Source organism: Gymnogyps californianus, chromosome 1, assembly GCF_018139145.2.
Source record: "Gymnogyps californianus isolate 813 chromosome 1, ASM1813914v2, whole genome shotgun sequence".
NCBI lineage: Eukaryota > Metazoa > Chordata > Aves > Accipitriformes > Cathartidae > Gymnogyps > Gymnogyps californianus.
In genome coordinates this window covers 190909201-190921406 of record NC_059471.1, presented here as the reverse complement: position 1 = coordinate 190921406, position 12206 = coordinate 190909201, and the positions used below count along the sequence as shown (strand labels likewise).

The 12206-nt window shown below is 42.2% G+C and overlaps 1 protein-coding gene across 1 annotated transcript; it reads right to left on the bottom strand.

Moving 5' to 3' along the window:
* Window positions 1-1610: 1610 nt before the first annotated feature.
* Window positions 1611-11505, bottom strand: CAV2 (caveolin 2). The gene is made up of 3 exons (XM_050897891.1): window positions 11340-11505; window positions 10949-11136; window positions 1611-3772 (listed from the first exon to the last, which is right to left on the bottom strand). The coding sequence occupies exons 1-3, from the start codon at window positions 11487-11489 to the stop codon at window positions 3622-3624; spliced, it is 489 nt and encodes a 162-aa protein (XP_050753848.1). The 5' UTR covers window positions 11490-11505; the 3' UTR covers window positions 1611-3621.
* Window positions 11506-12206: the final 701 nt, after the last annotated feature.

Below are 12206 nucleotides of genomic sequence, written 5' to 3'. Positions count from 1 at the left end.
TTTTTCCATGTATTTTAAAAATAGAGTTAATACAGCTTAACAGCAACAGTTTTATCTCTGCAGGTGGGGGAATGATCACACCCTGTAAAAGTAATGGACTTACCATTCTTTGGCTTCCACTAAATACGAGTGTGTGGTCTGAGGTCCCAGAGCTGCAGGGATGTTCTGAACTTTTCAGTCAGTGTATGCCTAAGTGAGGTTTTTGGATAAGTGGGAAAAGGCTCCTCATTTACTAATACGTCAAAGTTTCTGTCCAGATTTATTCCAATTTATATGGTGAACAAGTGGGGTGGGGAAAGATAAGATACAAATATAAAAGTTCTAGAGTCAGATTAGAAGGATTTTAGGAAATAGCTCTCATAAGGAGGTACATTAAATTTCTTTGTGAATTAAAAGAAAAAAGTCCATAAGAACAAATCCAGGGTTAGTGCTGTTTGTTAGTTGTGAACTTCATGAAAAAGAAGACGCTGAAATGTTTTGCATGACAGAACTGAATCTCCAGCTCATGATTATAGATCTAAGGTCTGCAATAACAAGAGCCAGGTTGGAATAGGAACATCTCACACTTTTTATTTATTTATCCTCGTAACTCTACCATGATGATGGAAAGTCTACTCTTGTTAAGAGCAGTAACATTTTCCCCATTCCATAGAGGGGAAGAAGATGCATCAAAGTAGATGACCTGAATCAGGGGTAAATTTTCCTACATTTGTTGCAGACAATGAGACTAAGTTTCGGGACTCCCCTTCTTGCCTAAATTCTCATTTATAAGTTGCTGTCAAGGGATCAGTTGGGATGGTTTGTCCACATTTCAAATGAATTGGAGACGAACTTAAGGAACCTACCCCTACATCGAAGATGACAGTTCAGTGCCAGTGCCCATTCAGTCCCTGTTGTCCAACAGTGCTGTAAGCTATTGACAGCTGTGGCAGAGCTTTGGGATATCTGTCAGAACTGTCAAATCCATAAAATCCAGAGAATACTTGCCAGCCAGAGTTGTCCAGGGCAGATTCACACCTAAGTATTGGAGAGTCTGTATATATTCACGCTTCCTTCCACTCCTTTCATGGATGAAGTAAGCGTATTTGCCAAGCAGCTAATATTTTACCCTAAGCCTAACAGTGCATTTTGTATTTGCTTATAGTAAGAGCACATCTGTCCCAGAGAAAGATACTGCTATAAAATATGTAAGAAACTAACAGCTTTAATCACAAGCTTGCTTGAGTCTTGTAACAGCTAGAGAAATGGTGAAAAGAACTAATTAATGACAAGCCTAAATCAAAATAAGAACAAACCAAACCATTCTACTTGATTGTCTGTGGTAGCTAGAGCTGGATGACTTCAGTAAGCTCTTTAAGAGTGCATATATCCAGGAGTGCATGACCTGAAATGATACCTTTTTCTCTAAGGAATGGCCTCATTCTCAAAGTTTGGATCCAGACCTGAGTTCCCTCAAAGCTTAGGCTTTTATAGGGCTCCTTGTAGGCATGAGGACTAGTACTGATTATTTTCTTTTTTTTTAAATGAATTCATCAAGGGGATATTTTTCTGTGGAAAATATCTTTGTAAAAATCCTTGGATGTTGTAAAAGAAAATAACTCTCAAAAGAATTCAAGCCTAGCCTGACCAATTTTTATTTTCAAAAGAGATATTTCCATTTTTAACATAAGAAAGGTATCTTGAAAAGCACATCTGAACAGCAAGCTAACTTCTTGCAGAAGAAAAAAACTCCAGGAAGTTTCCATGGGCACTAATCATTAAGATCCAGTTTTGAAAAGCCATATGAATCCCTCTCTAAATATCACAAATGTTAAAAATATTTTTAACGTACAAAGATGTTCTCAATGTACAAAGAATATACAGTGTCAGCTAGCGTCTGTAGGTCAATAAGCAAGAAAAGGAAAATTCGGCAGCTCATCTGTAAATAAAGCATGCACCTGTAAAAAGAATGAAGCGTTTTTTTGAATGTAGCCAAAATTCCGCACTGAGAGACCTGCTTCAGAGAAAGCAATCATTCTATATGGGCTTAATTACACACAGAGATACATCATTTTCTACTATAAATAAGTTAAATGCAGTTGATAATAGTGGAACCGTATTGATGCTCATCCATTTCTTTTCCCTCTCCCATATTTTGGAAGAACTGCATAGTATTCTATGCTGTTTAGCATTTTAAAAGCTTTTTAAGAAGTTGAAAAACCTGAAAAAATGAAGTTGAAAATAGGAAAAAGCTGACATTTTATTATTTTATTATGTATCTCTTGTTTGATAAGAAATCTGTGATATTTTAGAAAATAACATTCTAAATCATACAAACATTTTACAATTGCAACTTATCATCTGTATTTAAAGAAAACAGCAGCATAAGCCCATCAGAAGGCTAATGTAATTTTAATGTACCTCTGCATACGTTCTGTTATTCTGGTTTACAAAGCCATATTAGGTGCAGAAGGAAGAACAGCTTTTTTATGGGTTAGGCTTTAAAGTAGCAAATAAGCAACATGGAGAGTCAAGTCAACAGGTGAGGAGAATTAGACAAGGATACCAATTACACTCACTTGTCTTCTGTAAGAGCTTGCTGCCTAGTTAAAGTGCCAACATAGTGTCTATCATTTTAAATATCACAATGTTCACACAGATAATACACAGAAATAGGCAGGGTTGCATTTACTACACCCCATTTTTAATAAAAAAACATTTCTCATAAACAGATATTTCCAACTCTTTTGCATAGTCTTGTATGAAAACACTTATAATCTTTGCTTTTACACGCAACCATATATAATGAATATACTAGAATTGCATGGCAACACTTAAAAATCAACATCATTTAGAAATGGGAATTTTAGTTATCTAAAGTCATTTTTTGCAGTGTCTCACTCTTGCTGCCTAATAAGTTGGTTAGAATTGAAATACTATAGGAATAATGCTTCAAAGAAAACCGATCAAGTGCCATTTACAAAGGTACAAAATATACAGCAAAGTTAACCTATCATTAAATAAAATATACAGATTAGCTGATGTTCCAAATCATTAGCTAACACCTTATTTTAAGGGATAAACTTCTAGGGAGCTTTCCCCCCACAACATAGGAGAATTACACAACAGTTCCTTTCTCTGTATGCTTATGCAATGAGTCACGTTCATTTTAACTGCTGATAATAAAGGACTCAGTTGATCATTCTGCATAGTGAGGGCCAAAAATGATCCCTGGTGCACTTGCAGTAAAGTCAATAGGAAACCCTAGAGATCAGTTTCACCTGAGGTATCACAGCCTATTTAAATATTTATAGTAATAACGCCAATCATTATCACTGTGGTGGCTGTTAAATCTCCAAGAGAATTCTCCCGTAATCTAGCAATCGACGTACCATTAAAATAAAGTGTTGCCAACACACTCCACGTTCGCTCTGTTGTTAAAATAGTGAGCTACAACAACTGCCTACTTATTCTTAAACTGATCTCCCTGAAAATAAATGAGTTTTAGAAAAAATAGCATGTTCCCGCTTAAACCAGCCATTGTAATTTAACAGTTTGGAATGAATGGTAAGTGCTTCCATGTTAGGTTAGCAAAGAGGTATAACACCAGCTACAATTACAGCAGTGTCGCATCCCTAATGTTTACTCTTGGTCCAGGCGTATATTAACCATGGCAAAGCATCGGCCTAGGCTCTGAAAGAACGGTACAACGAAAACATCTGTCAGGCTCTTCCATATAGTTTGCACTGAAGGCAAGACCATGAGACAGGTTTTCACGAAAGGCACCACAATCCTGTAAAAGAGAAAACGGAAGATTTGAAGATTGCTGCTGCTATAGCGCGGGGAAATCAGGATAACCAAACACAAGTGTGAGATCTTATGGAAGAGGAAGTGATTTTATAACTCTAAATCTTTAAACAAGTTGATTTCACACTCCCGCACTCATTCTCCATCAATTCTGTTTGCTTACAGCCTCACACCTGCACATGCAGAAGCACCATGATGCATGTGGTCCTCTGGCCAGGACCATTTGTGTGCAACACAGGGGACAGGAGACGCCAGCTTTCTTTTCATCATGTCTCTGCTTCTTCTTAATCGGCAATGCTGAGCTAACTTTTGGACATGCCTTTTCCAGGGGTGAACTTTTGCTGTTCTCTCCCTGCTGCTGGAAGGGCTGGTGTATGTGATACGCTGCAACCTTGATGCCACCCCACCATGGCTGAGGAGCAGAGTCATCTGCTAAGGACTCATTTACACTGTGGGCATATCCGAGTGTGGGTCTTCGGGGCTTAACAGAAACACCACGTTCCCCAGTTTGATTGACTGGGAACGGTGCGCTTTACAATCTGTTCTTGCTCTGCTGTCTCTTTGGGTGTTTCTTTTATCCGTGTGTATCTCTCTCACACACACACACAAATGCACAGGCACCCATGCCCATTGCCGTTCATGTCTTATTCCTACCAATCCGACATTGCTGTTACAAGTTGCTACAATAAAACAGAAACAGTAAAGCAAAATCCGGTTACATTGGATTACTATAGTACAGAGACATGCCAGACCTCAGAAAAATGGGATCTTGCTGATTGTGTAAAGTTTTTCATTTATGGGTGAGACACTAAGGTAGAATGAGGTCAAAACTCCTGGTCAGGGGAAAGATTCACTCAGGGTGCATACTTGAAGGTATTGCGCTTTCATCTCCTGAGCACTAGTAACCATCTGGGGATGCTCTCCATATGTCCCAATTCCAAACCAATGTCATTAGTGGTGGCTTAAGCCAAGCATACTAACAACAGAGGCGAGCCAGAAGTGCACATATGGGCAGCTCACGAGGGCCAGTGGATACATGATAACTGACCACATTATTTTAAGTTATTCTCCTGTTTTAATCATTTACTGGCCAAAATCCCTGGTCATTTCACTAAGCTGGATGTTCTTATTTGGGTGCAGACAAATTAAATGTATAAATAATTTATGTAATACTGAAGTGGTACTAGAGCAAGGTTTTAAAAAATCTCTGTGCCATATATCACACATTTATTTCCTAAATTAGGTAGAAGAAGCTATAGATTCTTTTGATAAAAATAATAAACTCTGTTCTAGTTTGCTGTTGCATTCAAAATTTAAGATCTCAGTCTTGCATGCACATAATTCCATTACAGAACTCTCATTGACTTTCGTTGGAATGACACGAAATATTTAATTTACTATTTCATCATAAGTCTGAAAAATATGTAAGTATTGTGTATTTCCAATGAGTACTGCTCAGCATAAGAGTAGGAAAAAACACTGTACATTTAAAAAAAGTTGAAGCTTGGAAATGTAAAGAGTCAAAATGAGTTATTTTCAGTGTTTGTCTAACCAGATTCTCAGCTTTTATCATACAATGCAAGCCATATACTAGTATGTCTATGCTGCACTCTAAGCTAACCCAGATGGATTTAAACAAGAATAGTTTTTCTAAAACCTTCTCTTCTTTTGTCTCTGCTGAAACAGCTAGTAATATACACACCATATAGAACTGTGAGCGTTACTGGAATAATGTGTATCTAGTTTTAAGCTGAACTTAGTAAACTATGTGTTTTATAACCCCCTATAGTATCACTGCATATAGAATAGATAATTCCTAAAGAATAAAATTAGGGCTTCACGTGTTAGAATACAGTTGATAAACATCAGTAATGCAAAGGGGACAAAATTGATATTTCTCCAAGCAACACAGGGAAAACACCAGAAATGGCTACTCAGCTTGTGTTGACTTCACCCCTTTTCCATTTCAGTCAGTTTATAAAGTCTATGTCACTGCTCCTTTGCTGCCATCTAAAATTAATTTGGCCTGCATTTTTTTTAAATCTAACTGAACTGGAGAGAAGCAGAAAAGCCGACATTTCTATTGGACCCTCTGTCGACAGGATCACACAAAATACAAACTAAACAAATACCACACTATGCAGAAGTTTCACAGAAAGATGTAGTGAATCACCAGGATGTCATTAGGGAAGGCTGGAAAAGCAGTGATCACACTACTTGCAACTGCTGTAGAGGGCATTCACACAGTACCAGAACTCAACCTCTTCTGATAATGTTAAATACAATAAATATCAAAATGTTTTGGTAATGTTTTATAATCTTTTAACACTTTATTTTATGGTAAAAACACTTTAACATTTATGTTAACACTTTAACATTTTATGGTAAATGCACATGAAAAACAATGTAGGCTAACTCCGTAGGAGGATACGTGAAACATGCTAGCAACCAAAGCTAATTAATGTAAATAACTTTCAATTTTAAAATAAAAGTCAGTCTACTTAGACAACAATTACTTAAACACCTTTACTCAGAGAAGAAAATCCTTTACACCCAAGAGAGCAGTAAAAGGTATTTTCTAACTTTTAAAATATGTGAGTGCGTCTATATATGTATCCACATGTATATAAGTACACATTCTGTTCTGCATAGGATATGTTATCCTACCGTGCGGCATTTCCAAATCATCAGAGGGTGCAATGTGCCTTCCGTGGAATGACCAGGCACACTTAAAAAATAAATAACCAAGCGCCATTAGAAGCTATATATTTGTTTTTGTGACCTGTCAAATAAACTTTAACATATACATCCTTTACTCCCAGTGCTGTGGGTTTACCCCAGTCTGCACTTCTATTCACAGAGACAGTAACTGCTTGCTTGAGTGGAAGTAAAGTCAGCATATCCCAAGGATATCAACATTTACTGCAATATTGGTACTACTAGTGTTACCACATGGTACAGCATTGGGAAGAAAATCAAAGCTCTGTTGAATTTGGCATCTAAGCTGAAGCATAGCCAAGGTATTTCAGCTACCTATGTGACCTCTCATTGAATCTTGCTATGTATATATAGCATAAAATACCCATCCTTTCACTAAGTAGAAGGAATTACCTCTTTTGGGAACTGTTGAACTGAAAAGAGCAAATTACCCCATTTTTTCCATCCTATCCTATTTTCTCTTCTTTCTGTTCAAGGCATGACATCTACAAAATTATACCCATCGACGTTTCTCACTTTTGCTCATATTACTTTTTTTCTGCTAATCCCTGAGGGAACATTGTTGAGAACCAAACACCTCTTGGAAATGGCAGAGCAGAATTTAATTCCCACTTACAAGGGTATTTTCAGTTCAAAGCAGCTCAACTTTTCACAAAGTTGGGCAATGTGATTGGAGTAGTCATTCACTATTAATTCAGATTCCCACTTCAAAGTGAAGAACCAGATCTTCTCCTGTAAAGTTTTTGAAAGTGGAACCTCAGACATGTCTTAATGCTATTTTCAAATGCTATACCATTCAGTGGTTAAATTACCTAATTCCAAGTATGCACATATACTACATCACGATTTTGAATTACAAGTCTTGCATGGCTCCACAATATAAGCAAGCATTGTGAACAGACAGCAAAATATTACCTAGGAGTTGCGGAGCTTCTTGTCGAGTCCCATTAACCCTTGGGATATTTATGAATGAGGCAAGAGATAACCACCAAAGCCTTCCAGGACCCATATATAGTATATGAAGTGCATTAAAACCAAACATTATATATCCCAGGACCTGGGTAGACTGGAGAAGATAAAACTAAAAAGGAAGCAAGACAACATCCACCTACTTCTTCTTCAGAAGCCAAGGGATGGCTGGACATGAATGAAGAGGCATCAAGGCAACACCTGATCATAAGGCGGGTCTTCATAGCATAGCAGTACTGTATTTTCTTTTGATTTCAGACAGCCAGCAGGGAGATGGTTTTGGGGTTGAGTACGATAGCAATAAGTTATGTAAAAGGAATTGCGGAGAAAGAGGTAAGAGGCGATGCATGTCCGTATCTACTTCTCTGCGTGTAAGTCCCTGGCTACATCTTAGCACTGTGAACGGAAGCTCAAGCTGAGAGAAGCTCTGAGTACCTACTGCTCCAGCTGATGACAAGAGCATAAAGCTGGCTGAGTCCTTGTGCTTTAGAGCCCATCTCAGATCCAAAGACTCAAGTTATGGGTCCTCAAATGAACCACTGATTCTTAGCACAAATATGCAACATAGCAGAACACTATTCAGACAAGACTACAACAAAGCATATATGAGATTCAAGCGTTAATTTCCAAGAGGTGGCAAACATGTGGCTTGGAGCAAGAATCAGTCCCTGATCCATAATAAGTATCATGATTTTACATGTGCTGCCTGAAAAACCAGCAGTGTTCTGCTCATGTTCAAAAATCAATAACCTTAACAGCCTCAATTTAAGGACATGTTTAAAAGCTAGCTAATATTCATAGAAAGACGTTAAAACTCAGTCTGACAAATTCTGCCATGTATAGTCTGTGGTGAGAATGACAGCCATCAGTAAAGGAGAAGGAATGTGAAGAAGTAGCCTTCCTTGAGCTGGCTTGTATGTAGGTCACCAACCTGCTAGCTGGCACCGTTTCAGCCCATCAGTATCTTTTACCAGGCAGTGTAAAACTGGATTCTGGCTCAAGCAGCCAGTTTGAGAACAGGAACAGAATATGCTCCATCTTTATAGTTAAAAATTAAAATTAAAGTGTATTATTACATATTTCTTACTCAGCTTTCTTTTTGCTTTCCATGAAGTCTCACATATTTGCTTCCTTCTTTAGCAATCTTTTTGCTGGTGAAAGACAACATTTACTATCAGGTATGCGGGGGGCAACTCACGAGGTGTCCTTGATGCATGAGGAACACTGAGTCAGACTTCTGTGGATTTTTAGCATGCTGACAAAACTGCAACAACACGTGTGACAATCAACAGAGCTTTGTGCCTGAGCACTTCCAAAAGTTGTTGAAACACCTTCGAATTTAGCCTCAGGAAAGGCTCCCCTATGACAGATCAACATCATCATCTCATTGGTTTGGATGATGAAAGTGGGGCCCAGAGGCTCTGATAAGCCCTCCTGCAGGCAGCCATGTGGGAGGGTGTGCCCAGGGTTTTCCCATGGCGTTTCAACAGCTGAAGACAGAGTTATAATGGAATTCCCTTCCTCTCACCCACAAAACAAGGAGTTACTATTTTTTTCAGACCCAATGGGGCTACATGGGAGCCCGTACCATGTGTTTAGGGTCCCTATACCTGCACTGCTCCTGTGCTACCCTCTCAAACACAGAAACTTTGAACTCCTTACTCCCAAGAAATCTGGAACTTGGAGAGCTGCAGAGAAGCTAACTTAGTCTCAGTGTGTTCCACCTTTGTGTTGGAACAAATCCAGCTTGTGGTTGTGGGAAGATGAGACAGTGCTGGCTTTGGATGGTAGCACTGGATGGGGCCCAAGGGGGTGCAGATAGCGCTACTGAGTTACGTGATTCTTTCACACCCATCCCAGGTGCAGGGAAGATCAAAATGAAAGATCACTTCTGTAGTGACAGTGAACGTAGGGAAAGAAAATTAGTTCTTGAGGAAGCAAGTGCGTTCACAGAAAGTCAAGGGAAACTTTTCAAATGAAGTGCCACATTCAGACAGTCTTATTTCAGATGTACTGAGAACCCACAGTTCCTGAGAGAGTCACTAGGGACTACTTGCATAAATAGAAACTGACCTCTGAGTCCTGGTTTAGCGAAACTCATGCCTACGTATCTAGGCTGTGAAATCCAGATACAAGATCATTCTGAAGCACAAAAACTTATTACAGTCTTAATAAATTCGGCATTGATGAATTCTTCCATAGATATTCCACTACTGGAAATCTATATGTTCACCATACCCTTTTGCAGTCACATGGTACACTACAGCACAGTGACAGCTGACAGACCTAAAAGTCTGGGCACACTATACAGTGTTCATCATAATTTGGGGACCAGAGAAGTAGCAGGTGGGCAGCTCTAAACTACATTGCAACTCCTTTAGATATTATGCAAACTCTATGCTCCAAAATTTGAGTTAATCAGTTTTTGAAGTGGCTCATGACAATGTCATCAACCCAAACTTCCATTCCACTTTCAAAAAGTGAAACCTGCACACACAAGATTGCAACCACAGGTTCAGATAACCAATGTATTCCTATTGCTTTGAGTTTGTTTCCCAGTTTCTGGATTGTATTTTGTTTTCCTTAACAACTTCTTCATGATTCCAGTGTTATCCAAGTCAAATGAGACTCTGCCCAAAACCCATGTATACGGAAAATCCTGGTTTACAGGAATGATGCTGATAATCTACATTCATCTCTTCCTCTGCAGCCTGCTGGATTCTCAGTTCTTTCCTCAACCTCATTCTTTTCCCTGCCTTTCTGGTCTCAAGGTACCCTTCCCTAATATTCTGCCAGTGTATTCTGTTTAAAGTACACCGGGTTTGCTGTGACTTGGAAGGCTACTGTATTTGCCTGTGAACCTGGGCCATGGCCAGAAGCAGCTTTCCTGAGCTCAACAGGGGTTCTTTGCTTAGGTGGAAGTGCTTTGAGGCACTGCACCTAGAGATGGCCATGTACCAGATGCAAGGCAGTGACAGCAGATTTTGTGGCAGTAGCAAAGAAAGAGCGAGCTGGGCCCTCAAAAGCTTTCTTCAGTCTGCGAGGAAAAAAATGAAAGAGGTGACCATACTGAGAACGTGTCAGGTGTAAGTAATACTTCTGCCCAGGTCTTTAATTTCAAATACACATGTTTTAACAACTTAACAACCAGTTTAAAAAACCCAAGCAATCATTATTATTACTCCAGAAGCCAGCCGAGGCTGGAATGCATCGCGGTAGGTGCCATACAAATGGTAAAACAGGCTCTCTGCCCCAAGGAGCTTACACAGACATGACAGACCGCTGGTAAAAGCAAGGCAGGGAACTGAATCACAGAGAAAACATTGGTTTTATTTCTCTGCCTTTAAAAATAAAGCAGATAACGTAAACTGATCTGACTACTGGTTGTAAAGACAGTGATCAACGGTCAGGCAGTAATGCTACAAGAGGGGAGTTCTGCAGAGCCCACGTCCAACGAGCAACAAAACGCACTTACCAGATGTGCAGACAGCTGAGCACCGCGAAGACGATCCCCACGACCAGGGCCAGCGGTATGGCAAGGACCAGAGTCAGGAGCTTGTAGATCAGGTACTTGCTGAGCTCGAAGAGAGCGTGGCTGCAGATCCAGACTTTGTCGAAGGAGTGGGTTAGCTCGGGCTCCGCGATCACATCCTCGAACCCCAGCTGCAACAAGAAGCAGCTCCGCCGTTACGCGGAGCTGGGACGCGGGGAGGCCGCCGGGTACCCCCGCCCGCCGCCCCGCCGAGGGCCCCGGCCCGGCCGCCGAGCCCGAGCCCGAGGAGCCCGAGCCGCGGCCCCGCCCGCCCCGCGGCCCGGCGCAGCTTCCCCGCCGGGCTGGCTCCCCGCGGCCGCGGGCCGGGGCGCACCTGGAGGTGGGCGTTCAGCCCGTGGGGGTCGCGGTCCAGCTCGTCCCCCGCGCACTTCTCCGCCTCCGGCAGCGCGGGGCCGCCGCTCCGCGGGAAGTTGTCGTCGTCCATGAAGATGCGGGTGTCCGCCTTCTCCGTCTCCAGCCCCATGGCGCTGCCCGCCGCTCCGCGGCTCCCGGCCCGGCCCGGCCCTGCCCTGCCCCGTCCGCTGCCGCGGCGCCCGCGGCCCCGCCGGGCTGGGGCGGAGCGGGGCTGCGCGGGACACGCCCCGCGGGCCGCGCCGCCGCCGGGGCCGGGGCCGGGAGCCGGAGCGAGAGGGAGCCGCCGGATCGGGCCTCGGGGTGGGCAGCGAGGGGCCCGCCGCCTGCAGCGCCTGCTAGCAGCCCACCCGCCCCGCGGCTTGGCGGCCGCTCTGTGGGTCGGGGCTTCCAGCCGGGCTCCCCCTCCAGCTGTCCGGAGCCGCCGGACCTGTTCGGTTTCCCCATTCATCTGAAATCCCCGGCCGGCAGGCCCCACGCTGCTCTGGCTGCGGCCTCACGCATGACTGAAATTTGTAGGAGCAAGCGTTTGTGGCGTTGCAACAACAGGCTGCAGGAAGAAAAACAGTTGAGGCGATTGTGCGTTAGGCCGTGCTGGGTCGTATCTGCTGCCCTCTTTGCAGCCGTAGGGGATAAATGAAAAGAAGGGGGAAGAAAGGTGTGTTGCCACTGCCCACCAAGGTTCCGATGCCCTGCTCCACCCATCTGTCACACTCCAACATTACTTACTTGACTCATGCTCCCTAAACTGCCTAATTGTTGCCACATTAAAATACTGCATCCATCATTACAAGCTGTTATCGTGGCCTCCTTGGGTTTTAGCTTCAGT

Excerpts from the sequence above, each read along its gene's own strand:
- CAV2 (XM_050897891.1), bottom strand. The coding sequence starts at position 11,489 with ATGGGGCTGGAGACGGAGAAGGCGGACACCCGCATCTTCATGGACGAC. Across the intron at positions 11,137-11,339 it reads GGCTGAACGCCCACCTCCAG|CTGGGGTTCGAGGATGTGAT; the intron begins GTGCGCCCCGGC and ends TTCTTGTTGCAG. Across the intron at positions 3,773-10,948 it reads CTCAGCTGTCTGCACATCTG|GATTGTGGTGCCTTTCGTGA; the intron begins GTAAGTGCGTTT and ends TCTCTTTTACAG.